Source organism: Pseudovirgaria hyperparasitica, assembly GCF_010093815.1.
Source record: "Pseudovirgaria hyperparasitica strain CBS 121739 unplaced genomic scaffold EJ05scaffold_8, whole genome shotgun sequence".
NCBI classification, from domain to species: domain Eukaryota; kingdom Fungi; phylum Ascomycota; class Dothideomycetes; order Acrospermales; family Acrospermaceae; genus Pseudovirgaria; species Pseudovirgaria hyperparasitica.
Genome location: NW_022985556.1, coordinates 690063 through 717687, shown reverse-complemented (window position 1 = coordinate 717687; position 27625 = coordinate 690063). Strand labels below are relative to the sequence as shown.

Here is a 27625-nt window from a genome sequence, read left to right as displayed (position 1 = left end):
CGCATAGGAAATATGCGGCTTTGAGTCTTTTTGACAGTTCCGATTGCATCTCTTGCCTCCGCTCCCTTGTTGACTTGGCTTTCATTCGTCGGGCTTGTTATGCGAATGATATGACGGTGACCGTCAGGAAAGTAGCACAACACTGGCTTGTCTGTATTGCATATCTTTCGTGTGATGAATCCGGGGCTTGGGCTGTGATAGAGCGTGGTGAGGTAACATTAGCAAATGGTTAACAGATTTTGTACAAAAAGACGCCCATGTTGCTGCCTTCATTCGCTTACAGAGCACACTGATATCGCTAGCGCCTACTCCTACTGTACCAAAAACATTATCCATCCACGAAATGAAAGGTCAGTCATACCTCCGTGAGTCGCAAGATACCAGTGGGCCAATTAGTATCACAGTGGAGGTGCGAACCTCCTATTATTCCTGGCTCCGAGAATATCGACAAAGTCATAGAGCAGTTCACCGAGAAGATTGTTGGGGAGATTGCCAGCAGATTTGGGGCAGAAAGTGTCAGCATTCGTATGACACCGCATGATAAACTCGAAGCTGTGTTCCTGGCAAGTTGATTCCATCATCGAACCATATAACAGCAAACTTCCTCCTTCGTGGGTGTGCTCCAAAATTCTATGACGAATAACTTATAGGTAGTGTAGGCGGGAACGGAATGGCAGTCTCGGCTCATACTCATGTTGACAGCGAGAATACCAAGATTATTGGTCCAGAGGACCAGGAGCACCCATTTCGCTGGAATAACCCGCAGTTTTGGCTATTGAACAAGAAGCAGTGGAAAGTCCACTTCCCAGAGACATTAGGTACCAACCTTGAGCCAACGCTCATCTGCCTGCAGAATTCAGGGTACCAGTTCCGCAGAAGTGGCAACCAAAATTCAAAAAACACTCTTGACGAGACCAGAACTCTGTATACCAGGGGTAACGAAAACCCCCTCGGATATACTATCGGATGTGTGCCACCCCTGAGAAAGCCTGAGTACCCGGCAGCACCAATATGCTTTCACCGGGGTCGTGAGTCATTTGTGTGTCGTACGCGTATAAAATAATAATGTTTCTCTTTTTCGAAAAATGCTTTGACACTACTCCCAAGCTTGAATACAGGCAGGTCCTAACACAATATCAACCTCACATTTTGCCTCCTCTTTAGGAATATGTGAATTCAACTTTAGTCCAAACGTTGATCCAGTAGTAGCCAATAGACCAGAAAATCGTTTCAGCCCTCTAGAATATTGAATGATTGAGTCCTAGATGGGGATCCTACGAGCCATGTGCTAAGAGAGTCTCGTAGAGTCGTGTGACTTGATCTACTATTCACGACTTTTTCTACTCGGGATGTCGGAGCTGGGACATCAGATAGTGGATTTACCACGCTAAACCCTTGAAAAAAGTTGGCCCGATCTGAGGTTTTCGAGATTCGCGAACCCATTGAAAGCTTGAATCTCAGTACTGGTCTACAATTTGGTGGGTTCCTTAGTATAGGTAATCGAGATTTTGGAGGTTTCAAGGCATCCAGAGACTGCGTTTGAAAGTGCGGTTGGAGCCAGAAGTGCATAGTGCTACTACAGTCTGCTTGCATATAGAGTTGTCAATAGACTGATACACGATTTATTAGGTTCGGATCTTACATGATATCACCTCCGCCATTGGTGAAGAAGAAAGCAATGCGAAAAGAGATGGTATTAGACATTGTGATGCGAAGATATTCGACTTGAAATGAAACCTGTCATATACCATTTGGATATCTTCACTGCCCGTAGTAGGAGCCTTAAACATTGATGTATGCACATTGACTCTACTTAGGCATCTCCCACAATTAGATACGCGCCGCCGACGACCCACGCAGGCATTGCAAAGAGCGCAGCCCATCCTACTGCGCCCACTAGCTCTGCGCCCTTCACACGTGTGAACACCTGGATTGTGGTGTTCGCGAGGGCCAATGTCGAGAGTAGAGCCGTTCTACGGAACACGACTTTAGTTCGCTTGCTCAAGCTCCCAACATTGTGTTCCATTGTCTCGGTAAGAGATGCGGTTGCAGGGTTGAAAGCAGAGTCTACTACGTCTTTCAGAGTGGGCTGAGCTTCAGACCCCAGAGATGGATCGAGAATAAATTCACGAACGGCCCAGCCTACTGGAAGGAAGATAAATACCAGGTTGGCAGCATTGGTAAGATCGCGCGCCGCGAGGCTCGGAATGTCACCAAAATTGTTGATCAGGAATGAGTTGAGTCCAACACGAAGCGCAAGCAAGATGATAACGGTATATATACCGGATCCAAGGAAGCTTGTTATAAAGATGATAGATCTATCGTTGATGATATTCCTGTCAGGTACCTCGGCCGCTGTAGCCTTTGGCGAGTGGGTAGGTGAACGTGGTCGTAATAGACGGATAGGCAAGGAGATAGAGAGGACATCGATTGCAAGTGCAGCGGTGGCCGTAGTCGAACTAAGAAGGTAGAAAGTGTTTAAGAGATACAGATATGGGTAGTGTGTGACAATGGTGAGCGCGGCTATGTCGAGATCTGTGACGACGTCTGGTAAGTTTTATGTTCTGAACACATCACTGCTGCAAGACGCAGTCTGTGAACTAAAATCATGGATAAGACGTACCATCATAGCCGCCATACCAGCCCACAGCCAATTCTACAATCCTCCAGGCGCCGGTAACAACGACCCAGACTGTCTCGTAGTCTTTGTCTATCACTTTACTGGTCCTTGCAAGTTCGTAACCAGTCAAATCAGCCATGAATGTGAGCATAAGAGCGCTCAGTGATAAGCTGATGATGCATAGCAAAGGAAATCGGATGAATGGTGGAAGCTTTGAGGCTGGTAACGGAGGGGGAGCCCTGCTGCTCTCGACGAGCACATCGTCTGTGTCGCTAGAAACTGCGATCTGTCTTCGAGGAGCCATCTTATAGAACGGTTAGAGTCGACTGTGCGACCAAGGAGTGACGAGAAAATGGACTGGAATGACGGTTGTGCTGAATGCTGGAGCGTAGTACTAAGCTGCGCGATGGTGATGTTGTTGTGGTGTTTGTTTGCGCCGGACGCCAAGACGTCCTAGCTTCTTACGTCATCGCGCGACGCGTGCTTTTCCCCAGACTCTTGTCTAACTCATTAATTAACTTTGACCTCTGTCTCTTCTCTATGTAAATGCATTCCTCTAATTATTGGATTCACAGTTCGTCCGCATCTTGCGCATAGCTCATCAACATTGCATCACCGCGGCAATACGGACGAGTTGCTTAGGCCCACATGTTCTGGCTTGCGGGGCACAGGAATTACATAAATAACCTGCCTGGGCGCAAGCCCGGAAAGACCAAGATGCGCTCCACGGCTGACTAGCTCTGGACAGAGTATCTGTTGACTCCAAACCATTCATCCCGATAAGCAGACATCGGGTTCACCACAACGATCACTTAGAGCAGCCAATTGTCCGCGCCAATAACCATGCTCAATGACCTACGACACTGCAATCCATCGTATATGACGTCCAGAGGATTCGGATCATGGGGCTGATAGACCTTATTTGACCAATTGCAAACTCGCCCGTGTGCCGTCCATGTCAGATTAATGCACGCCACGACTTGCGACTTGGCCCGGCGCCTTGTGTACGATCAGCACATCCACCTACGCCTGGATTAGATCTAAATCGAAACCACATATCATTGAGATTGCGACCGTGTACTTAGCGCAAGAACAGTCGATATAGCGAGTGGCTTATATCTCTACCCAAACGTTTGTTGAAGCTTTCTCGAACAACAGCATCTCATAAGATGTCCCAGAGTCCTTATAAGCTGATTGTAGTGCTTGGCGTTACCGGTCGTCAAGTATGTAGAAATCGAAAACCAGTCTAATATTTTTCTTCGCTGAAAAGTACAGGGCTCTTCTGTCGCATCCACGTTCCTTAATATCAACGGCTGGAAGGTGCGCGGGGTTACTCGCAACGTGAACTCAGATGCAGCTAAGACTCAAGCCTCTAAAGGTGTCGAGATCGTTCAAGGGGATCTGGATGACGTTGCCTCCCTCAGAGCTGCCTTCATGGGAGCACACGCAATATTCTTAATGACTGACTTCTGGTCAATCTTTAGCCAACCAGATACGATACAGGCTGCCCAAACGGCTGGCCAATTTCTCCCGTCCTATGTGCACGATCAGGAGTCTCGACAGGGGATCAACGCTGCGGAAGCTGCCTCAAGTCCGGAGGTACTCGCTACGTTAGAGAGATTCGTGTTTACGACCTTGGCCAATGTTAGTAAAAGAAGCGGAGGAAAGTACAGATCCGTGTATCACTTCGATTCGAAAGCCGCGGTTGAAGAGTACGTTCTTGACAAGAGGCCTGGACTAGCAAAGCTGATGAGCACGGTCAACATGGGCTTCTTTGCGGAGAATTGGAGAATTACCGCGCTCTTCTCTCCGCACAAGCAAAGGGACGGTAGCTACGTTTTCAGAGACCCACTAGTTCCAGGGCCGCATCAGGCAATGCCCTTTGTTGTCGCGGAGAAGGATACTGGGACTTTCGTCAAGGCATTGGTAGTCGATCTACCACCTAGGACAAACTTGTTGGGTGTCAGCGAGATGATCACCATGACAGACTTTGCAACTCTTTGGGGACAGGTACTCGGCGTCGACGCCAGGGAGGAAAAGATGTCAGAGGATGTGTTCCTGGAGCAATTTCCCGACGTCTTGAGGCAAGAATTTTCTGATAACTTCAGATTCGTGAGGGAGTTTGGGTACACAGGCAATGATCCAGGTATAAGCACACCTCAAGAGTTGGGTATCCCAACTACTAGCATGGAGCAGTTCATCAAGGATGAAGATTGGTCTTCGGTGCTGGTACCAGCTGCTTCATAGCTGGAATCGTGCAGTGATTGCATCAACATGAAAGATACCCAACGTGCATTGGCATCAGGTGGTGTCATAGGTTTCCCTGGCACGTTGACGATGGATCGTACGTTGTCTGCTAGCGTAGAGAACCGCTCTCTACTATTCTACGCCAAGACAATCTCCGCAAAAGTAGCTTAAACTCCACCCAGACGAAGACAGATACTACATTAATGCTCTTAGTGCAAACATCCTTGACATCACCCATGAACCCTGAGGTATCTCTCATTAATCTAAGCTTATGTTGATAGAATCAGGTTGAGATAGGGTTCGTCATGGGACGATGCTTAATACCTGTGCTGGTGCCCCATTGATATCTGTGCGGACGCGACACGTCGAACCATGCAGTTCCTATTGACACTAAATACGCTTCGTATCGAGTCGTCAATGGTCATCAGCAGTCGTCCGTCACCAAAGGCGCGAAACCTTCGGCCATGGCTTCACCGAAACATTCGGTTCAGATTAGGAAAGGGGCGCCTCATCTGTATCAAAGCTCAACGACGTGATGTCTGTCGCCCAGTGCCCAAGCCTCGCATTCTGGCTGTCGTTGTAACATAGCAGTCCGTGACCAGCGTCATAGTGGAGTTGATGTCGAGGCGGCGTGGGTACACACGGTGACACCCGTATTGAGCTGGCGGCAGAGGCGTTGGCGATGATGGGGTTGTGGTGTTGCATCGCTTCTTTTCCGCCACTCCCGGTGGGTTCCACCGCCGAAAAGTCAGGGTTGCGGCTATTGGAACTTTCCATTTCGGGAGTTTCGCTTCTATCGTATCCAGCGGAACTGATGCGATTGGCTGCTTTTGAGTCCACAGCCTCGTTTCGCATAGACTATTGCCTTTCAAGTTTGGCTACTGAAGGCAAATTATGATGTCGATAGGGTTCTGACATTCTGAACACAACCAGGGTCCTCTCGGAGAGGAGTACTGTTGAGTTACCAGCAACCGCGAACGTTCCACAATCGTGATGTCTCGACGACTTCCTGAGGCTAAAAAGGTAGGTATTTTTGGAAGTATCTGACGTCGATCTAGCCGTCATGTAGGTATGGAGGAGAACCCACAGGGTTCAAGTATAATATAAATATGACGGGCATCCCGCCCCCTACATAGCTATCTCATCAACAACCAAAGCACACTATAACAACTACTACACAATCAAACCACTCACAACGTCAACCATCAAACCAACGACCTCAAACATCAACCATCATCATGCAATTTCTCGCAGCCTCCGCTTCGCTCTTCGCCGCCCTGGCCATAGCTGCACCCACTCGCTCCACCGCCCGAGACTCAACCAGCTACGAGAACATTGACATCGCCGACTTGTACGTGCGCAAGAATAACGGCATCCAGGCCGTCGGTTTCAAGCTCTCCGGCAACGACGGCTCAGCCATCGACTGCTCTGCCAGCACTCCAGGCTTCCCCTCGGACGTCATCACATGCGGCGAAACCAAATACCGCTTTGCACTCTACCCTGGCCAGACCACCGAGTTTGGACTCCGCATCTACCACGAGCTCGGCACGGCATTTGGTTACTACGGCGAGGGTGATGTGCCAACCTACTGCCACGCTGGCGGTAATGGACCAAACGATTACGTATGCGACCAGACCAGCGCTACTACCATTGTCATTGATGCGGAGTAATTTGATGCGGGGTTTTGAGTTTTGCATAGCGCATTGCGTTGCATAGAATGTGTATCATATGGCATAGTCGATCCTTAGCGCGAACATTCCTTTACATCATTGTAGATTATAATGTATGAACGAGCTGAAATGTACATCAGTGAAACATCTTTCTTGTGCCCACGAGAGATCATCATGTGATTGATTCGTTGAACAAATCACTAATGCACACATATTGGACAATCAAAGGAATTCATTAAGGCCTGTTGGCGTCGCAAACTTGTCCATTGCACAATATACAGAATCGGCTTTGCAGTCGCACGGTGTTGTCATTTATACCAGATCGCTCATTGTCCAAACAAAGGCAGCGGTAGCTACGAAGTATCCAATCAACGATGGCTGATCCAAGATATCGGCCTGTATTGCGCTCAAGATGTGAACATATTGCCAAAGCTTTGGGCAGTGTATGATGGTAAGTGGGTGCCTATACAGAGAGACATCGTAGAACTCGCGAGTTTGTAGGTGTGGTGGGTACGCAGGGAGCCCATATTACCCGAAAAGACCATGTAGAGAGCTGAATCCATGGCTTCGTAGAGGTTGATAAGGATGATAGTACACCGGGAGGAATGTTATGGTGCTGATGTTCGACGCGGGCAGGCGTGTAGCATATTCAACAACTGTCGTTCACCCAATACACATCGTTCCACGCTTCCATCATGCAGTGCCTGTACTGAGCAAGTATTTGAGAGACTTGTCTTCCAAAGAAGACGCTTGGGCGACGTTGCCGTCTTCGCGTTGACCGAGTTGAGACTGCTATGTCTCGACACCGTTGCTTTTCCACTTAGGGATGCCGATCCATGAGGAGACTGGAGATAGCTTGTAGAGAATGCGTGAACCGAGTAAGTTGGCGTGGTTCTCCAGAGTTAGCAGTGCACAAGAACTTTGTTCCGCTTCACCTGCACACGCGAAGCCTAACGACACTATTATCACAACATTGTCTCCGCGTACGCGCACGCGCACCGCTACGTCACTGATGCTCCCCGCTCGGCCAGATTCCAGCTCTCACCTTTACACTCTTATCATCACCCTTCCACTCTTTATAAAAAATCCAACGTGAAGTACAATCAGTACCAATACTTCGGGGCCATGGCTTAGTGGTCCCACAACAGGATAAAAAAGCGCAGTTTGTTACGGCTTTCTCGGTTCCCCAACGATTGAGCTCCGGTTCGATCCGCGCGATATGAGTTTTGTTTTGGCCTTTTGCACCTCAAATGTGAAATTTTACTGTTTTTGTGCCGTATCGGGCTAGGAAGGCGACAGGATTGGGTGGCATTAGTTTTGAATAACGTGTATGTCAGTATAGAGTGAAGGAGATAAGAAGTAAGAGATAGGTGCTCAAACAAATGGTTGAAAGACGTGAAATAATGAAAGTCATCGCTGGTAGGACGCTGGGCAGTCACCGCTTGTAGCCCGTTATGGGCCCCGAGAACCATACGAACATATCTCTACCTTGCAGCCAAGACGAGACGACTATTACTATATACTTCCATTCATGTCGTTGATGAGCCTGCCCAACGAGAATCGCTATGCTCTTTTGATATAAGTAGTCTTATAATGACGCTGTGACGGGAAGCTCTTAAAGTTGAATTGCAAGAAAATGGCAAGAACCTCGCATATCTCATACTTCATCTCGCAGCAAATTCTCCCGTCTAACCAATATGATGCGCTATAGTGCCTGTAGTCATGACACAGAAGCTCCATGCTTCGATGGCAACCTTCTTACAGAAGCCCTCGTGTGGCCGATATGAGACTTTATAGTAGAACACGTATATAGCAGGACCAGTGCGTATATTTTGCAGCGTAAACACTACGACGCTCATGCCCAGACACTCAACGAAGTTAGCGCTTCGCCCAACTACCGAGAAATTGATAACAAGATTTGGTGGTGGAGAAAAAGTCACTGGCCCTGCGCCGACTCGCAGTATCTGCAGCCTGCAGGCAAAATTAAGGAAATCTCGAATACTCACGCGGCGTCATCTCCAAAAAGTTCTGAGCCATGGGCACGGATATAATTGTCTGGATTATATATGCTCGGCAATGTCGACTTCCCAGGACTTCTTCTCGTGCTATGTCTCGCCCTCAATAGGTACCAGAAAAGTACGAAGCGCAGCCTCCTCACCGCGAGAGTTGTGATTGCAACCCTGTATGAGTAGAACAGATGGGAGAGTCATGATAGCACATACAGGGTTGCATGAATGAATCATTACCAAGTATCATCCAGGCTAACCGCTTGTATGTTCATCATCACCATCGCCTAGACAATAGCCAGCGGTAGTGATGACCAAGACTTGCTCAAGCGAACATCACGGGCGACTGCTATCCCCTCGGTCGAAAGTGGCATGATGGCTCACTGTGAGTGGAGCAGGTAATGTTCCATGTCTGCGTCATCCGTCATACAGATACTCAATATTCCTAACGCGAGAGCCCTAAAGTGTCATTGTCTTCCATGTCCAGCGGCCATTGTCGCATATATTGCGCACTGTGATGCCAGGGGTATCAGTCCAAGTTGCGCATGGCTGAAATATTTAAATCCAGTTCAGTTTTGTCGTGGTTTCACAAGGCCCTCTTGCACAATATAATAGGAGATCGTGCTGTCGTGATCTACAATAGCCATCAGCACTCTCTTGCATGTCCTCCATTTGCTCTTCGTCGAGGCTGCATCTTCAGCCGTGGTCTTCTGCCCAGTTTTCTGAACTTGGAGTGTATCCGTCGTAGCATTTTCAGGAGGTATGATCCCTATTGTGTCGAATATCTCGGCCATGCGCCTGAGGCTCCATTTCTCATTCAATCTTGTTGGTAACACCCATTCGCGCTCAGGCTCAGCTTGCAAGTCCAGGCCAGATGGCTGACCAGACTTTGCGACTCTTTTTTTGGAAGTCTCGGCTCCCTTGTTGTCCTCATCTCCTTCTTTCGTCTTTGCATCTGCATCCTTCTTGCGGTTCTTTGCCTCTTTCAGTAGCTCAATTTGCTCATCTGGGTGCATGTACAATCTGTGGGGTGGGAGACCCGAGACCAGGGGACGTGGAAGTAGAGTAAAAGGCGATAAAGGAGATATCGTATGGAGTTCAAGCGCAGTCCAATTGTGTTCGTGTCGTAAGCTGTGAATTACTTGGAGAGCTAATACGTGGTCTGTAGAGTCTTCTGGCGCTGCCAAATTGTCTCGAATGTAATTTGTGACACCAGCAGATTCTGGCAATATGGCATATTCAGCATTCTTTGTGATTGCCGGCGACATTGTCAATGTGTTCAAGTGTCGGGTTGCTGTATTATACGTCTACGACCAGTGCCGACGTCTACGTTAGGGACTCATAATTTTGGCGCGCCGAGTCATGACTTGGCTTCGATCTGGGTTGGGCCGAACACGGATACGAATGGATCACTACGCGGATCAACCCCAAGCCTTTTGCAGCTCTAACCTTTCATGGACAAGCTCATCCATTTCCCTAATCAATAGCCACCATGCTTGCGTGGTTCGATGTCTCATTCGCCTCAAGGGACTAGCCAAGAGCCTTTAATTATGGCAGCTTTTCTCTTTGGCATGTCACTGAACCAGTTTTACATACTAGCACAGATACCTCCTTCCTTGTCCGTCTGTGCAATTGCTAGGTGCTGAAAACCTCCCCAAAGACCTAAAACTTCAGGAATCGCTCTTTGTTTTGCTTAATCACGACAAGTTGAACTGCCAACTTCCCATACCAACATACATTCTTAGGAAATACAGCGACAACATATACATTTTTACCGATCCTCTATAATCATGTCGTCTTCCAAAAACACGACAGAGCCGTTCCCTACAGCGCCAGACGATATACCAGCGGCATCTCTCGTAGGACAAACCAGCCCTCGTACATCAGCAGATTTAAATGCTGGCCAGACATCTCCAGTTTCGCCGCGTAGAGCGAGAGCGTCTTCAGCGGCAGCATCGATCAAGTCCGGCGCTACAAAACTCCTTGATACCGACCTTCCGCCTGGCTTCCTCGCTGCCACCGCAGCTGCTGCTTCAAAAGCACCCACGATACCCGACATAAGACATGGATCATTTGGTACCGAGGGCTGGAACGAGGCTGCCCAAAGAAGAGAAAGGAGAAGCAGTGCATCGGAAGACTCAACAGGAAATCGAATACGCGCACGCAGCGGCGCCTCCGTAAACGCGCCTCCTGCGAGTCCAACGATTGGCACAAAACTTGATGTCTTTCCTCCGCTTAGAGAAGAGCCCTCGGACCTCAGCACTGCCGCTCATACACACCTTGACAGCGCAGCAGACGCACCTAATGTATCTTCCAAAAGCATCGTCGCAACAGACCTTGAATCCTCCATATCTCCCCAAACCTCATGGACCGAGCCTCCGCCCCTTCCCTGGACCACCTCCTTCATGATCGGCCTTCGCACCTACCTGCACTGGGTCATCACGATCCCGGGCTTTCTCATCACCGTATACGGTCTCAACATTGTCGCTTGGGGCGGCATGCTATTTTTGCTCCTCTGCAACGCCGCGCCCGCAATGTGCCACCCTTCATGCAACGACATCAACTCCCCTCGTCGCATCTGGATCGAGATCGACAGTCAGATCCTCAATGCCTTATTCTGTGTGACTGGCTTTGGACTCGCGCCGTGGCGGTTTCGCGATCTCTACTGGTGGTTCGTCTGGCGCGTCGGCAAGAAAGAGAGCGGGATCAGACGGTTGGCAGGGATTCACAGAGACTGGTATAGACTTGTTGGCAGTCAGGACAATATTGGTGAATTGGATACCGAGAGTTTTGCTGTCCCGATCCCCGCGACGAAAGCGCCTACGCCACCACTCACAGGCGTGCGTGCACCGTCGACAAAGCCGTGGAAGATGGACTGGGTCGTGTGGATGAACATATGGAATACGTTCCTCCAAACCGTTCTTTCAGGCTTTATGTGGGGCCTAAACCGATACGACAGACCAAGTTGGTCAACTGGCTTATTTGTTGGGTTAGCATGTATCGTCGCTGCAATGGGCGGACTGATGATATTTCAAGAGGGCAAAAAAGTGAAGAAAATAGAGGGCGTGGCGATTGGGAAGGAAGAGCGAAAGGCGCGGGGGTGGCCTGTCGAGGATATGGAGACAGGCGTGCAGCAAGCTGCTGGGGAGGAGTCGGAAAGGTTAGAGGAGAAGAGCCCAGCAACGGCGACAAAGAAGGGGCTCATGGGACTGAGGAGGAGCGTTAGATAGATGACAATGACTGGGGTAGACTGCGATCTGCAGAATAGTATCATTGAATGTCACTGAAATAGTAAATACTGATGCACGCTACACGGCTCCAACCGAGGGCCTGAGTGTAAGATGTATCGTCGCTGTCACCGCACCGAGCCACCAAGTGCGCCCAAGTCAATGCTCTCCTCGTCCGCATCCTCGTCGTACGTTCCACCCTTGTTCCTCTCCTTCGTGTGCTTCCCTGCCCTGCCCTTACTGGCGTCCTTCACGTCACCTTCATCGTCCTCGTCTCCAAACAAGAACCCTTTCCCTGTCAACGACGCGTTAGCTCTATGGCTCCGTTTCTCAGGAGGCCCACTATGCGGGGACGTCGTCAATGCGAAAGTCCGAGAAGGCTGGCTGTCTTGTGATAGCATCCAAGAGAAATTACTCGAAGCCAATGACGGACGAGTACGAGGCGGTGGAGATGCTGGTGATGGCTTATCTTTCGGCGTTGTAGACAATGGCTTGTCTTTTGGTGACAATGGGATGGGGGCTAAACCTGATACTGGCGGTGTAACAATTGTTGTAGACGAATTTGGGAGCGTCTGAGACATGACAGGCCCCGCAGGAACAATCTTGTCTTCTACCGGAAGTTGCGACCGTTGGGCGGGTGGACCACTCGGCGGGCTGCTGATGACTTCGGCGTCAGATGTAGGCAGGGGTATAGATGTATCGTCCAGGTAAATTTGTACGAACTGGACTTTGGCTATTGCGCTGCTTAGAGCTTCAAGTGAAGCCTTGTCCTTGTCACCGTCTTTGGTATTCTCAGCTCGGTGAGCCTGACATTCCCACAGCTCGGTGACACTGGATTGAAGCATCTTCGCGAGCTCCCTGTTCCGTTCCTCAAGCACCGATACCCTAGCTATGAGTTGCATCGAGGACTGGTTCTCAGGAAGCTCAGCACGAATTTCACTGGAGGATCGAGGATTGGTGAGGCTTGTCTGTAGATCCTGCATGTTCTTTCTGACTTCACCAACAGCGTTTCGTACAGCTTTGTTAAGACCAATCTTCCGACTCCGACTATAGACGTCTTTGGCAGCACTCTGTAACATGGCTTCGAGGCTGCCAGGATGGGTCACGAATCTTGCGGGTGTCTTGGCAGGAGAACGAGGCCTTGTGGACGGAGATCGAGGCGGGGGCATAATGAAAGTTGATATATTCATCGATCGCTTCGTTCGTTCGAAGACTATGTCATGTGCGATTGCACTTGTTGGATTATCACGCAATTTCAGGGCATCTTGCACAAATATCGTGGCTGACTCGGCAGGAGCTGGATACCGGAGAAGCAATGTAAAGGCCATGTTCGTATCGGCCTCAATGACTGTATGGAATCAGTTCATGTGTACCAAAAGAGAGTCACGAGCAGCAAGAGACGCACGTTCCCAGCGTATTCGAAGAAGCATAGCAACTGATATGTAGTCCACGAGCTCAAGCTGTGGATCCTCAGCAAAGAGGAGGTCCCAAATGCTCAGGACTTGATCAAATGGGAATTCTCGTCCAAAAAGTAGGCGAATCCAACGCCTACTGAAGTATAAGTTACACCATCTAAAGCGACATGCTTTCGTAGCTTACATGAGATATATCTGAGGCACTATATCCAATTGCTGAAGGTGGTCATGTAGTTCCGGATCGACAGTTGCGAGGTCGCCATCGAAGATTTTTTTCGCCCGCAGCAGCATAGCGGTTTCATTTGCAGTCGTCGATAATGAATTGCTGGGGTTGGCAGGTCCTGGGTCATAGAACGACTTGGCCGTCTGCATTATAATAGCAAAGAGAGTGAACGTGTCGTTCTCAATTTGTTTGGAATCGAGTAGACATAGTATCAAATCGTCATGGCTTGACAGCTCATATGACATCGTCCTCTGATCAACGGCGTCTCTTTCAATAGACCATAGTATGGGTGCCAGAACTTCATGCATGCCCTGTCTGTAGCCCACGTCTGGGTTCAATTTGCAGTATATGAAAAGTATATCAACAAGCATTTTCTGAGTCCCAGGCTCGCGAAAGTACGAGTTCTCGGGCATGCAGCGTTCTACATCCTGGAATATCTCGGTACGGAGAGCCTCGTCCTTGCGGAGAGCTACCCAAGGCGACTTTTCGATATTTAGCGAGATGTCCTGCAAGCTCAAGTCTTCAGCACTGGAGGCTGCAGGAAAGAATATTATACCTCTTCTGTCTCGCTCAGCGGATCAGGTCCAGTATCGAATTCATCAGGGTTGTGTATGGCGCGGAGGAAGTGTGCTCGAAGTGCATCATAAGTACTTCGCGATTCGGAGAGGGTTGTCTTCCATTCGGACTGGTCAAGACTTTTGAACAGCAGGAACACTTTCCAGCATACCGAACGTAGTTCTGTAGTGACAGGATTGGCTTTGTCGACAGCTTCTCGTAACGCGGGAAGAGACTTGATCTCAGTGAGTTGCTGCCAGCTTTGGCTGATGCTTCTTAGCCTGGATAAGACATGAACCTTGGAGTGAGGCACGCGTACCTAGCTTCTGCAGCAGACCTCATGAATATCTTTGAGAGAGCAAGACTACATCGACCGCTGGAGCTGTAAACAGAGCGTTATTGCGTCAAGTCAAGTTGGGTTGGTCAGCTGGAGCGGGATAGATGAGGGGCCCCCACCCCTTCCTCGCTAGGTCGAACTGCCTAGTCAGGCAGGAATTCCAGAAATTCCAGAAATTCCGTTTACGTGGCTGTCAAAAACCACAGGCTAATAATTAGATGCCTCTACTTTAGCGATATATGATGGGGCTGTGGCATCGCGAGCCATACACATGAGTAAATGAGACTAGTAATGGGCTGGCATCAAGCTCAGGAAATGAGACCTCGATCGGATATTGGTACACCAGTGTGAAGCAATTCGATGTTGATTTGGAAATTCGATTTGAATGTTCTTCAGAATGCAGGTGTGAATGTATCTAAAGCGCTATTACCGAGTGCCGACAAGGACAACTTAGTCAGACCCAAGGGTAGGCGGAAGGCAGTAGGTATAGTTACTAACAGAGCCCGGGCGCTGGGCATGGCGGAGCTAAGGGTTACTGATCGTCATGAAGCTGAGTACTCCCAAGAATGATCGCAGGACGGAGATGAGTCTAGCTGTACAGGCAAATACTTGAACTGCTAAGCAAAGGAGCCCAGGATCATGGGACATATATGCGGTTTTCATACACTGATTTACCCGCTTATCTCTTATGCACTATCGTCCTTCATCCCTTTCTGTATCCACTTCGTATGATGCTGTGCATACTCCTCTGTCTTCTTCGGGTCGCTCAGAATATCTCTTAGCTTATCGGGTGTAGGGATATTGCGCCCCTTCTCCACCGCCGGCCGCGCCGCACACCTCTCTTCCCACTTCTTCAAATACTCAAACTCCCTGTTGTCGACACCAGCCCAGCCCGCCCAAGCGACCCACCCAAAATGCGCTATGTCCGCAATGGTAAACTTGTTGCCTACCAGGTAATCATTGTCGGTCTCTTTCAAATGATTGTCTAGCACTCGGTATAGGCGCCGAGTTTCTGTTTGGTATCGGTTGATTCCGTACTCGATCTTTTCTGTCGCGTACCGCGTGAAATGGTTGCTCTGCCCTTGCATGGGTCCGACGCCAGCGTTTTGAAAGAATAGCCAGTTGAGCATCTCGTGGTACTCTCTGCTACCCCTCTGATACGAGATCTTGTATTCAGGGTCATAGTGCTCGATCAGGTACAACATCAGGCTACCAGATTCGAAAAGTCGGATCTCTTGGCCGTCGCTGCCGACGTCCGTCAAGGCAGGAATGCGACCATTGGGATTAATGGCGAGGAACCACGGCTCTTTTTGCTCGTTAGTAGAGATGTCGATGTGGTGGACATTGTACGGTAAATCAAGTTCTTCGAGGGTTATGGTGGACTTGACGCCGTTGGGTGTTTGGTCGGTATAGAGGTCGAGATTTGGGGGCATCTTCAAGAGTGCCAAGTGTATCTAGATGATGGGATAGTCTCGAGCAGTAGAGTGTCTTTTAACGAGGAGTATCACTAATCGTATACTATCCTATTGGCCATTGCTATATCATCATAGTTGTCTGGCCGTGGCACTGGTCTACCAGGCGCATACGCATGATTGGCAACACGCAACGCGCCTTTGGGATGATGTCAGAATTATTCGCACTTCGTCCTGATGGGTCATTCTGAATCTCCGCTACGGATAATCATTTTAGCGGAGTCACGCCAACACGTGCAGAACAAAGATCGCGCTAGTTCAGGAGCTAGCGTGCGCTCCTGCCTGCTCCTGCCATCGACCGCAACCTCGAAATTAGTTTTCTTGCCACAACATCGTCTTCTCACCCTCATCTCTCCTTCACATCATCACCATGGCGTGGAGAAATCAGGGCATCACTGGTTCGAACAATGTTCCTCTGGGGAATCGCCGTCGCTTTGGTAGCGAAAATACAGGCAACGAAAGCAATAGCTACGACCCGGTTCAGCCGTCCATGAAGCGCGGTCGCAGTCCTGAACCCGTTCCCAAATCAACAGTCGATGAGGCCTTTGAAGGTGCACGTCGCAGGAAGAAGCGTAATCGATGGGGTGATGCTCAAGAAAACAAAGCGGCCGGCCTGATGGGTCTTCCAACAGCTATCATGTCTAACATGACTAGCGAACAGCTTGACGCGTACACCTTGCATCTTCGCATTCAAGAGATCAGCGAGAAGCTCAGAATCAATGATGTTGTTCCAGCTGATGGGGACAGGTATGTCTATAACTCAATGTTCCCTCTACTCATAAGCAGATACTGACAAGCGCAGGTCTCCATCCCCTCCGCCTCAATACGACAATTTCGGTCGCCGTGTCAACACGCGTGAATATCGATACCGGAAGCGCTTGGAGGACGAACGTCACAAGTTGATCGAGAAGGCTATGAAAGTTATTCCTAACTACCATCCGCCTTCTGACTACAGACGCCCGACCAAGACCCAAGAGAAGGTCTACGTACCGGTCAATGATTATCCGGAGATTAACTTCAGTATGATTGCTAACCCTCACTTTCTAACCTTTCCCTTTGTCCTACATTTTGCTTTCCCGATCATGGTGCATACCTAGGTTCTCCTAACATGCAGCATGATTGTGCACTAACGCGTCCCATTACATTTTTTCATATATGATCACAGACTAACACAGCCTTTTTTGCGACTAATAGTTGGACTTCTCATTGGACCGCGTGGTAATACTCTCAAGAAGATGGAAACGGAATCCCAAGCCAAGATTGCAATTCGTGGCAAAGGCTCCGTGAAAGAAGGAAAGGGCCGATCTGACGCCGCTCACACCAGCAACCAGGAAGAAGACTTGCATTGTTTGATCATGGCCGATACCGAAGAAAAGGTCAATAAGGCGAAGAAACTCATCCACAATGTCATCGAAACTGTAAGTATTTGTTCACTCACTCTCGATTTCATGCTAATTATGCAGGCTGCTTCCATTCCCGAGGGTCAGAATGAACTTAAGCGGAATCAGCTGCGTGAGCTCGCCGCTCTTAACGGAACTCTACGTGATGATGAAAATCAGGCTTGTCAGAATTGTGGTCAAATCGGGCACCGGAAATATGATTGCCCAGAGCAACGGAACTTTACTGCGAATATCATTTGTCGCGTATGTGGCAATGCCGGACATATGGCTCGTGATTGCCCTGACCGTCAACGTGGAGCCAATTGGCGGAACGACGATAGAGGTGCTCCTGCTGGTGGCTTGAACGGACGACCTCCTGCTCGCATCGGTGGTGGCGATGCTGTCGATCGCGAATATGAGTCGCTCATGCAAGAATTGTCTGGTGGTGGCGCTATCGGCGGCTCCGGAGGTCAGAATCGTATCGAAGCTGGCCCTGGTGGTTACGACAACCAGCAAGAGGGTGGTCGCGATCTTAAGCCTTGGGAGAGAGGTCCTACTGGTGCTTCTGCGCCATGGGCCAACCGTACTGGAAACGACCGCGAGGGTGCAGGCTCGGCCGCGCCTCCTTGGGCTGCTGGAGGGAGTCGAGGCGGTCAGGACCAACAATACGGCGCTTATGTTCCCCCTTCGCAGGCTTCTGCTGCTCCATGGGCTCAAGCTCAACAGCAAGAGCAGTACGGTTACGGTTACTCTAATTATGGACAGCAACAGCAAGGAGGCTATGGTGCTCCTGGTATGGGTGCTCCTGGTATGCCCACCGCTCCTCCAGGCATGGCCAATCTTGGACAACTTCTTCAGACATATGGCGCGGGCTCTCCTCCACCGCCCCCTCCGAATGACGCCCCTCCTCCCCCGGTAGGCTTCTGACTAAATAGGAAAGAAACCAGATAAGCTGACGAGAACCTTAGCCCCCGTCCGATCAACCGCCTCCACCTCCACCCCCACCAGCGTGATCTGACTGACATCGTGTAAGCTTAAACTTTTCACGAGGTAACTACAGGCAGCTGCTACTAATTTGCAACCTATTCCCTTGTACTTTAACGAGACTAACGGATCAGCTTGGATCAAGTCCGGAAGTTCTATTTAACTTTGTTTTTCTTTAGGAGCGGTTGTCATCAATTAAAAGCCTTATAGGTACCAAAACTGTAGCCTTATTGCATCGTAGTTCATCTAATTGACCTTGTTACTCTCGACATCAATATGCTCGAAGTTTGTTCACGTCCCGAGTCTGTGTTCCCGAATGACATTCCCACGCATCACAAATGTCTTCGAGCTATTCTAATGGTCACTCAGCGTGGTCAAACATGTTGCATTATCAGTACCTCGCCTTCATGCAGGCTCTTATGCAGACTCTTTACTACGTCCCTCACTATATCCCTATTCAGGACTCGGGCGCGAGTGAGACGTATACTTCCGCATGTTGAACGAGTCCCAGTCAAGAAAGCCCTTTACAGGTGGTACGAGAATCAAAGTCTACGACGGTATCTACTTCAAATTCAAGATAGCATAAATGGCCGAAGTTGCCCGAAATGTTCGTATTTCAACTAGTGTGGTACCAAAGCGGGGAAAAGAGCTAGGGTTTCTCGCCATGTTAGCTGAAATACGAAAGCAACCTAGCAACAAAGACTGCAATTGAAGTATCGATCAGACAAGGCGAAACTGTCTACCATGCAGCCTGGTGCAGCCAAAGTCCTTGAGCTTGACAAATACCCTACTGCGCAGAAGCTTGTCAAGCGATGCAGCGAATTCTTCAATGAGATTGAGAACATGTAAGGGCGTTATCTTTGACTTCATTAGTAGACTCATCGTGTTCACAAGGACTCCTGGCAAAGATCTTGAAGCTCGACTCAACCAGGACTATGGTCCAGGCAATCCATACTATGACGACTTCTGTTGTTACATCAAGCAAGGCCTCAACGAAGGATGGGTAGCAGAGACAGGTCCGCCAAAACAGCCGATTATGAAGCCTACCCTGATGCTCACATCCGCAGAACTTGACGGCCGCAAGTACCGCCGCGGCAAAATCTCGATCCCCACTGCAGACACTCGGTTCCTCAGCATCACCACCGTTTACATGGACTCACAGGAGGAGTATAGCGGCCAATACCACGCCCATCCATATGGCGAGATCAATTGCGTGATTCAGTTAGATTCAAATGCTGAGCTGATGGGCATGTCTGGATGGCAGGGTGCTGGGTGGACGAGTCCAGGGCCCGGGACTCATCATTATCCAACGGTGCGGAAGGGGGCGCTTGTTGCATTGTTCTTCTTGCCGGCCGGTAGGATATCGTATGAAGCGAAGCCAGAAGATGCGCAGCCCGCGAGTGTCTAGGTATCAGAGAGTCGGCTGCAAGGATAAACATCGAAAACGTGTAAAGCTATACCTAAAGCTGTACCTCTAAAATGTACAGGTAATATATTTTTATGTAAGGTATAATATGGTTGACAAACAGCAAAGGCAGAATATAAACCCATCAGTCGTTCAACACGAGTTAGTACAGTATCACGGCTTATCTATATACACTACCACCTTCGCCCTCCAGGAAGGGCATTGTGCATTCCAAGTATGAGGAAACCGGTCAAAGTTGTAAGGGAGAACTTGTATGAGCTATCGTCATACATGTTCATCATCATACACTTCGAATAGTGCAGACTTCGACTCAACTGACATTAACAACGCTAGAAGGTGATGTCACTCAAATTGTTGAATGCCGTTTGTTCGTCCGACGTCGTTGGTCTGCGACCTACGTGAGTGATGTCATCCGATTGGTTGTCACGGCGAACTATTCTCGTTTGAGTCAAGTGCATGATGAAAAGAGCGAAAATCGTCTCGAAGCTCAATTGCCTCGAACGCTCTATCAATCAAGCTCCAGAAGATCATCGAGACAGAAGCTTGTTGCCTGGCCTGTTAGAGTCGAATGAGCTGACGCCATGAGCTTCTTGGAACTCGATCCCTTCACGGTCTCATCACTTACTCGAATACAATACAACGTCGGCTATGAACGTGAGCAAGACTAATAGCTCCGATGGGCTCACGCAATGGAAAACTGCTCAGACATCGATACCTACTTGGCGATCACGCATGAGGAAGCTATGGAAGAAGACAGGCATCACAGCTCCAGTCTTCCTGAATATGGTCAAATATGCTCTTGGCCCAACCATTGCAGTAGCCATCTTTCAGGACAATAGAGTCTCACTGCATTATGGCACTACTGGATACATCATCGCTGTAGCAGTGATTCTCTCCAATGTTCTGGCACCGCGGGCAAGTTTCCTAGAGAGCATGCTTGTGAATGTTCTATCTGTATGTCTGACCGCATCATGTACGACTTTAGGCGTCTGGAGTGCTTTCAAGGCTCGGGAGCACACAACACCTCCTGGAGAGCCTCTGACTGGGTATAACTCGTCAGCTTCTGCGGTCTGTGCAGTTTGGCTGTTCTTCCAAGTCTACATCATTAATTCACTCAAATCGGCTAGACCACAGTATAAGTTTGCAGGAGTCATGGCGACGATATTTGCAGTCGTCGGTATGATATATGGTGCCCGGTTTTCGTCTTTGGATAACGGCACCAGCTCTGCCTTCGGTTTCGTGGAACGATTTCTGGAAACGCTTTTGACTGGTATGGCGATCGGAACTGCGACATCACTCTTGGTCAATCCTACGAATTGTCGTACGCCTGTATTGAATGGTTTGAGAGCTTATTTTCATGGTATTGAAAAGGTTGTTACAGCACAAAGAGAATACTTTCAAAGCCTCGAAGAGAAGAGTCCATTTGTCGATACCGTGGAGGCCGAGACGCTTCGTAAAGAGACGCGAGCTCTACGCACTATCAATACAAAGCTACAGGTAGATATCCGTTCCGGCACTTTGCGCAAGACGATCGAATATGTCCACGACAGATGTGACACCAACGAGGGGGATGATAACCTCCCGGCCCAGTCGTTGAATTTCGACGAATTCATCAGGCTCTAGAGTCCCGTATGCGATCTCCTTCTTCGCGGATGGCATAATGCAAGCTCAGATGCGGACCACAATATATTTCCAGATGCACCTCATCTTGATCGAGAAAGAGTTGAAGAGGAGTACCGCTTCATTATGCAGAGTATACGGGACCCTGTACAGAATATCTCTTCTATCATGATCGAGGCAGTACAACATATCCTCATTCGTCTCGAATTAAACAAGCATCATTTCAATAGAAGGTCAAGGCTTGGTGATGCAGAACGGGCAGAGGATAACTCTTCGCCAGGTCATGATGGCTTCGCTGCCCATTTCGAGGAGCGTGTCAGCCTGTTCCGTGCCACTCGTCGTCAATGTCTTCATCAGTTCTGCGAAATGCACGAAATTCCGATACCAGCAGATTCCTTCGAAACAGAATGGGAATGGCCTATGCATGACCTTGATGCTGCTACTGTTCATCGTCAACGCCAGCTTTTCGTGCTGTTACATGTCAGTCTTACTCACCTCAAAAGTGCAGTCTACTAATATGGCTGTAGATCGAACATCTTTTCTGGTCATCAAGCAACGCTTTTGTAGCACTTGTCCGGCATTGTGACGGAAAGAGGCTGCAGAAACATATAATATACCCTAGTTGGAAGCGGGTACGAAAGTGGTTATTCTCTGTTGGTAGATTCGCCGATCCTACCAACGACGACGATGGCTTGGCCGATGTGAGCGATGTCTTGTATGGCGAGGCTTTCAATCCACGGAAAGATCCAGAGCGTCTTCCGGCCAAAACATCGTGGCAGCGGTTTGGAGCATCGTTTCGACGAGTGCCAACACTGTTACGCAGCGAACACTCCGTTTTCGGCTTTCGAATCGCATGCGCTATCATGTCTATAGGAATTGCCGCTTTTCTTGAAGAAACACAGAACTTTTTCGTGCGACAGCGGCTGTTCTGGGCAGCAATCGTGAGTTGGGACCTCTGACTCTGCATACTGGCTAACGAGTTTCTTAGATATGCACTGTCTCTATGACGCGCACCGCCGGTCTCGCCACATGGATATACTTTCTCAGATTCTCCGGAACATTACTGGCTGCGGTCGCGTCGTATATCGTATATTACATCGTGGCAGGCGAAAGTGCTGGTACTCTCGTCTTCCTATTCATTGCTATGCTTGGTTTTGGCTGGATAGTCGTTGTCAAATCGAAGTACTTACTTGTTGGTTTGATCGCAGCGGTGACCACGGTCATCTGTGTAGGTTACGAGCTGCAAGTAATCGAGCTTGGTCTCGAGGTAGCTACGTCAAATGGCCAGGATTACCACCCCCTATATTTACTGGTTCCAATCCGACTTGCCACAGTCTCTGCAGGATTGTTGGTAGCATACATCTTCACCATCTTTCCTTTCCCAGTGACGGAAAGATCGGAGCTTCGCAAGGACGTTGGTACTACATTGCTGTTTGCCGCTCACCACTACGCAATCATTCAGGAGACTATCAACGCTCGCGCTCGCGGCGATGACGGTGACATGGGTTCCAAAGCCAGTCCAGGTCGAAGACTTCAAAAAGAACGTATGCGCATACTCGCGAAAATTCTGGTCCTCATCGAGCGCATGCGCGGAGAGAGTGAAATGACTCGGTGGCAACTTCCTATAGACGGATACTTTCCCAAAGAGACTTACGACAAGATCATCGCCACAATTGATCGTATCGTTATGTATTCGGCATTGATGGGACACGCCTCAGGCTCATTTTCACTCACTCATCCGAACAGTGCTACGCATACGAAGTGGTTCGATAGCTTTAGACATCTCCTCGCGGATCCCCATCTCCAGATTCCTTCGCATAGCGTGACATCTACGTTGTATCTGCTATCGTCGAGTATGATAAACGCGCAACCTCTACCGCCTCACCCACCTTTACCAAAAGAGTACGATCTCTTGAGACATCTACAAGAGCTGGATCCGCATATCATGGCCGTAAGGCATGTTGCTGAGCCGGGGTATTCTGGGTTTGCAGTTATGCAGATCGCGAGTCGAAGTATCATTGCTGACCTACATACTCTGACCAAGTAAGCTATATCCCAATGAGCGGGCATGTGCGCTGACTGACCATCATAGTCTCGTGCGTGGACTGGTGGGGGAGCTTGATTTCTCTTATCGGTACAAATCGAAAGGCAGCAAAGTTGCTTGAGCGAGTTACTGAGAGGCGGAATGCTGATCGTCACGTTTACAGACTTCTAGAACTAGCCGCTGGCAGTATTCTAAGCGGGGGAAGCTGATAGAAAGATTCAAATCACAAGACACGCTGAATATGATATGAGTTCGAGGCAAGAAGGAAACAAAGACGCAGAGAGCTCCCAAAATCAGTGATCGAGATGTGGAAGCCAGATGATCCTGGGGAAAAGACCTCCACGCACTGCTTTCTATCTATCAACCCTATCTCGAGTCACTCTGGTCACTTTCGGGGCCGCGTAGCAATGCAGTAGGCTAAGAGTGAACTAAATCAGTGCAGCCTCTGATCCTGGGTGGAGAGTCTTTTTCTTACTCTCTTTCTATGATACAACAGGGTATCTGCTTTGATACAAGTATTGCACACATATGCTAAACAAAACTTGCTCAGCGCCTGTTTGCCTCGTTCCTTTGGGTCGCATTGTCCACGACCACACTACACTGTTCAGGATATCAACTGTCACTTAATATAGATATAAAAGCACCTGTGTTCGAGGATACTGCAGTTAAACCACCATCGCAGACACCGAACAGCACAAGCTATATCCTAGGTACCTGGGCTCCGATACGATCGAAGTTGAGCAACTGAACCGAAAAAATGTCAGCATCGAACAAGATCCCCGGAAGTGGTTCACCATCCGAGAAACTCATCGCTCTCTTAAACAATGACACAGTATGTCGCGCTAAAGTTTACCGCGTACGAGCCAACGATTCATACTGATCATTACGAATGTCCTTCAGCTGCAAGTATTATGCAAGTACCTCACAGCTGATATGACGCTATACAACTGTTCAACCATAAAAAGTGTAAAATAGCGATCATGTGGTTATTCATGCTGTCAAAACTTTAGGAGCTCAAGAATCGCATGCTCTCAACAGTTGTGCGGCTGCACTCATAGATGTATCATTTCACTTCACGATGTCTAACATCTTGCTCCAGCGCGCCGAAATGACCACACGTGAGGTAGAACTTGACGGTTATGCTCGCTGAGGACACCATCGCACATCTGCAGACTTGACACATCATACGATGTCGACATTCACAAGTGTTGGGCATTGCTGGGAACCAGCCTCCCCTCTGCATCATATACCTCTGACTTGGCTCGGACGAATGATGTGTCTGTGTGATGTCGCGAAAGCTCCGACGAGAAATGTTCCGGCTACACCGAGAAAGCTCGGCGTACATCCCGGGAATTTACATACTGATATATAGCAATCGTGCGATATAGAAGGCTGGGAGAGTCAAGTTCAACCCTCGAGGACCAATATACACGGCGATACAGCGTGCAGTCAGCTATGACAGTGTTGCAGCTGTACTCGCATAAGGCTTCAAAACATGCTTGGAGGTGTAAACTAACCCAGCTAAAACCGACCCATCCTCTTGATGCTGTATACATTAGTGTGAAGCCATGATATGTCGTATTGTATTACCTATACTGTTTAGCAAACTTCCTAAGCCGAGCGTCGGTGCGATATATCGTCAACACTTCCATAGAGGCTAACGACCTGACCCTAAGCTCATAGCAGACCTGTAGAAGCAGATTACTGTCCGAAGGTATCAGGATATGAGTCCGTCGTACGCAACTGACAAAAAGGCTCTCGGCGTTCAGCTTTCACGTGCGTTAGTTGTAGTCGCTCGAGGATCTTGCAGGATCACAATGGCTTGTTCTTTTCAATGTCCATTAGGGAGGAAATCATCGAGAACGACCATTATACCACCACGTTCTGAAAGCACAACAGTTGTACTACATTCCCGTCTGGGAATTAGAAGAGATAGAGTCGTAGCCCATAGTACTCCCAGGTAGTGGCAGGTGGCAGCAGTCGAGGAACATGGGGTCTAAGAGAGCACTTAGAGGCGTACATGCAGTCCAGATGTGACTTCTCTTGGTTTATCTCGTGATGGAGGATATATGACCATGTATGGTATGGTATGATCGACAGGCTTTGTTGCTGAATGTGGAAAGTGATGGACAGTTAGCGACTCAGTCGCGCAGAATATGACAGTGGACTTTCACGCTTGCGATAAGTGTCTGCATGGTACTGATCCCGTTGACATTACGCGAATGTGGCTTGCAGTAGGTCGCATGAGAAAATGTGGTTCGTCATGGCGATGTAAAAAGCTGATTGGGTGACGTGGGTTAAGATATGGATGATATGGCGTTGCGTGGTATGATTGGTCTCCAACGTAACTTGAGAAGGAGAGAACTCTCGATGCATCGGTAGTAACGGGGTAGCGATCACAAGAACTCTAGGCACTGTAAGGGACGTAACCCTGTTATCTTTCACCAAAGATGGTCGAATCTTGCATGTAGGTGTAAGGATGTGATGCTTGTTCTTCCTGGGATGCAAGTCAACGCATCGGAGCCTTGTCTCCGTGTACCAACCATAGATGAAGATGCCGTGTCGTGTGGCATGCTCCATATATTATTTCGCTATGGGTAACAAGTCCCAAGGGTCCAAACAACAGACAGAAGGACAAGTTTCGCGCACTTTGTATCAAGCGACGTGTCCTCGGATAGACAATATGAAACGTGACCAATAGCGAGACCAACGGCTCGTAGGGTAGTAGAGTCGATGCTCAGTCAGCTCGTCTGCGGGCTCATGAAGTGGCATGGGCAGAGGCGTTGAATGGTAGACTTCGAAGACCTGCCTTATAATGGCTTTTCTTTGTTGCTTGGCTTGGCCATACTCGTGCTTGGAGCAACTTCTGATCTGAGGGACATTATATTATGTTCTGCCTTCTTGCGGACGATTACAAGCTCCCAAATTTCCGGCTTTGTGGCTGGAGAAGCTCTGCTTGCTGAACGCTATGGCAGTCTCGTTGTTGTGAGGTCCAGGAAGCAGCTCTGCCGAGACGATACGAGATTCAACGATCATGGGGTGACCTTGTCGGCGCGTGGCTTGTGTACTCGTGCATGGTTTGTTGTGGGGCAAGTGCATGGTGCGCGAGCAGCAGTTTTGGAGTGAATAGAAGCGTGAGACCGTCTCACCTGTGCACCTGTTCAGCCTTCTGTTTTAGTGTAGCCAATCAGAGGGTCAAATTAGCACCCAGGGTCATGTGACTTGATGACTCTCCTCTTGGGGTTAAGGCACTAAGGCTTAAACTGCAGCCCGTGTGCGCTCTTCCGCTAAACACACTGGAACTATACACACTCTGCACGTTGCATTAGCCCCTTTTGCACCTAGTCATGACTCTCAACTGCCCTACAGTTAACCGACGCTTTCCAACTCTCCCGTTCCGTTGGCACAGTGGGACGCATAAGACAGGGTCCCTCATGCATGCATGTCCGTCTTGGGTAGTACCTCACGCGTGCATTCATACTAAAGCGACTTGCTACATCTTCTATACAGCATTCTACAACCCTATTCAAACATCTGCCTTCTCCTACTTGCTCTCATTCTTCCTTTTACGGTGTCACTCCGTCCTTTCATGCGCCACACTCGCACTTCGCACCGGCTCTAGGATAATCTCCCGTTGACGATCATTTATCCCTCAATCAACTGGTTCTCCATCAGACATGATCGTCCACAGCCATCCCACTTTCCATCAATGTTCCACACCTGACTTAGTATCAACACTGCTCCCCTGTCAATCGCCCTGGCCTACGACCACCCGCCCTTGCATGCCTGATGACCCTTCCTTAATCTAGAAGGCAAAATGGTGCATACAAGCTTCAGCTATCAACTACCCACCAAGATATTTCCAACACCACGAGCTCTCGATCTAAGTTGTTGGAGTCGTGCGGACGCAATGCTCCGTACCCGTGATGTGCAATGGTTGGTACGATCGAGCCGGACATTTTCGAGTTGTGTGCTGGTCGGAGATATTCATCTTTCAGTCCCGTATGCTGGAGCTGCATCTACTTCTCCTCTGTCGCCTGAACAGTCCTATCAGATTTTGCTCATTCGCTATATGCGATGATGTCCTCTCTTGGGTGGTTCGCTATCTCTAACTTCCGCATCCTCCCGTTCCGTAACTGCACGCTGGCTACGAACAACCTGAGTGCTTGTATCCACAACGGTCCGTAGTATCTCCAGGCTTTCTCCACCGTATCACCAGCCACATAACAGGTGTACATCGGTTTATCACGCTACGCGTCCAAATGTGACCTCATGCGACGTCGGACGTGTTCATTGGCGTCCGTCTCGATAAGTGGACTTGTAGATTGACACGACCATCACCTGAAAGCTTTGCACGGTTGACCTAAGGTTGCCTCTGATCTATTCTGCCCTGACACTCT

General features: G+C 49.1%; 11 protein-coding genes across 11 annotated transcripts; 6 read left to right on the top strand and 5 right to left on the bottom strand.

Moving 5' to 3' along the window:
* Window positions 1–343: 343 nt before the first annotated feature.
* On the top strand, window positions 344–1315 carry EJ05DRAFT_486094 (uncharacterized protein; the record flags this gene model as incomplete). The annotated part of the gene is made up of 4 exons (XM_033745504.1): window positions 344–365; window positions 460–525; window positions 651–1028; window positions 1266–1315. 4 exons carry the CDS (start codon window positions 344–346, stop codon window positions 1313–1315), a joined length of 516 nt encoding a protein of 171 aa, XP_033600481.1.
* Window positions 1316–1813: 498 nt separating this feature from the next.
* EJ05DRAFT_486093 (uncharacterized protein) lies at window positions 1814–2759 on the bottom strand (the record flags this gene model as incomplete). Its single annotated transcript, XM_033745503.1, has 2 exons — window positions 1814–2535; window positions 2624–2759. 2 exons carry the CDS (start codon window positions 2757–2759, stop codon window positions 1814–1816), a joined length of 858 nt encoding a protein of 285 aa, XP_033600480.1.
* Window positions 2760–3369: 610 nt separating this feature from the next.
* EJ05DRAFT_531824 (NAD(P)-binding protein) lies at window positions 3370–5083 on the top strand. The gene is made up of 2 exons (XM_033749045.1): window positions 3370–3843; window positions 3896–5083. Exons 1-2 carry the CDS (start codon window positions 3790–3792, stop codon window positions 4865–4867), a joined length of 1026 nt encoding a protein of 341 aa, XP_033600479.1. The 5' UTR covers window positions 3370–3789; the 3' UTR covers window positions 4868–5083.
* A 783-nt stretch (window positions 5084–5866) lies between these two features.
* On the top strand, window positions 5867–6870 carry EJ05DRAFT_476302 (uncharacterized protein). Its single transcript, XM_033743999.1, has one exon. The coding sequence runs from the start codon at window positions 6106–6108 to the stop codon at window positions 6535–6537; it is 432 nt and encodes a 143-aa protein (XP_033600478.1). The 5' UTR covers window positions 5867–6105; the 3' UTR covers window positions 6538–6870.
* A 1951-nt stretch (window positions 6871–8821) lies between these two features.
* On the bottom strand, window positions 8822–9915 carry EJ05DRAFT_374713 (uncharacterized protein). Its single transcript, XM_033741181.1, has one exon. It carries the CDS (start codon window positions 9809–9811, stop codon window positions 9113–9115), a length of 699 nt encoding a protein of 232 aa, XP_033600477.1. The 5' UTR covers window positions 9812–9915; the 3' UTR covers window positions 8822–9112.
* A 273-nt stretch (window positions 9916–10188) lies between these two features.
* Window positions 10189–11897, top strand: EJ05DRAFT_374657 (uncharacterized protein). Its single transcript, XM_033741180.1, has 2 exons — window positions 10189–10249; window positions 10298–11897. The coding sequence occupies exon 2, from the start codon at window positions 10334–10336 to the stop codon at window positions 11771–11773; it is 1440 nt and encodes a 479-aa protein (XP_033600476.1). The 5' UTR covers window positions 10189–10249; window positions 10298–10333; the 3' UTR covers window positions 11774–11897.
* Window position 11898: 1 nt separating this feature from the next.
* Window positions 11899–14818, bottom strand: EJ05DRAFT_486088 (RabGAP/TBC; the record flags this gene model as incomplete). The annotated part of the gene is made up of 6 exons (XM_033745502.1): window positions 11899–13118; window positions 13176–13318; window positions 13370–13914; window positions 13965–14244; window positions 14283–14345; window positions 14799–14818. The coding sequence occupies 6 exons, from the start codon at window positions 14816–14818 to the stop codon at window positions 11899–11901; spliced, it is 2271 nt and encodes a 756-aa protein (XP_033600475.1).
* EJ05DRAFT_476298 (theta class glutathione S-transferase) lies at window positions 14721–15918 on the bottom strand. Its single transcript, XM_033743998.1, has one exon. It carries the CDS (start codon window positions 15731–15733, stop codon window positions 14987–14989), a length of 747 nt encoding a protein of 248 aa, XP_033600474.1. The 5' UTR covers window positions 15734–15918; the 3' UTR covers window positions 14721–14986.
* Window positions 15919–17235: 1317 nt separating this feature from the next.
* On the bottom strand, window positions 17236–18293 carry EJ05DRAFT_374576 (uncharacterized protein). The gene is made up of 2 exons (XM_033741179.1): window positions 18136–18293; window positions 17236–18025 (listed from the first exon to the last, which is right to left on the bottom strand). Exons 1-2 carry the CDS (start codon window positions 18174–18176, stop codon window positions 17311–17313), a joined length of 756 nt encoding a protein of 251 aa, XP_033600473.1. The 5' UTR covers window positions 18177–18293; the 3' UTR covers window positions 17236–17310.
* A 519-nt stretch (window positions 18294–18812) lies between these two features.
* On the top strand, window positions 18813–19713 carry EJ05DRAFT_476296 (p-hydroxylaminobenzoate lyase). Its single transcript, XM_033743997.1, has 3 exons — window positions 18813–18980; window positions 19030–19151; window positions 19203–19713. Exons 1-3 carry the CDS (start codon window positions 18880–18882, stop codon window positions 19541–19543), a joined length of 564 nt encoding a protein of 187 aa, XP_033600472.1. The 5' UTR covers window positions 18813–18879; the 3' UTR covers window positions 19544–19713.
* Window positions 19714–20293: 580 nt separating this feature from the next.
* EJ05DRAFT_438934 (uncharacterized protein) lies at window positions 20294–23346 on the top strand (the record flags this gene model as incomplete). Its single annotated transcript, XM_033741848.1, has 5 exons — window positions 20294–21150; window positions 21187–21661; window positions 21709–22122; window positions 22170–23224; window positions 23274–23346. The coding sequence occupies 5 exons, from the start codon at window positions 20294–20296 to the stop codon at window positions 23344–23346; spliced, it is 2874 nt and encodes a 957-aa protein (XP_033600471.1).
* Window positions 23347–27625: the final 4279 nt, after the last annotated feature.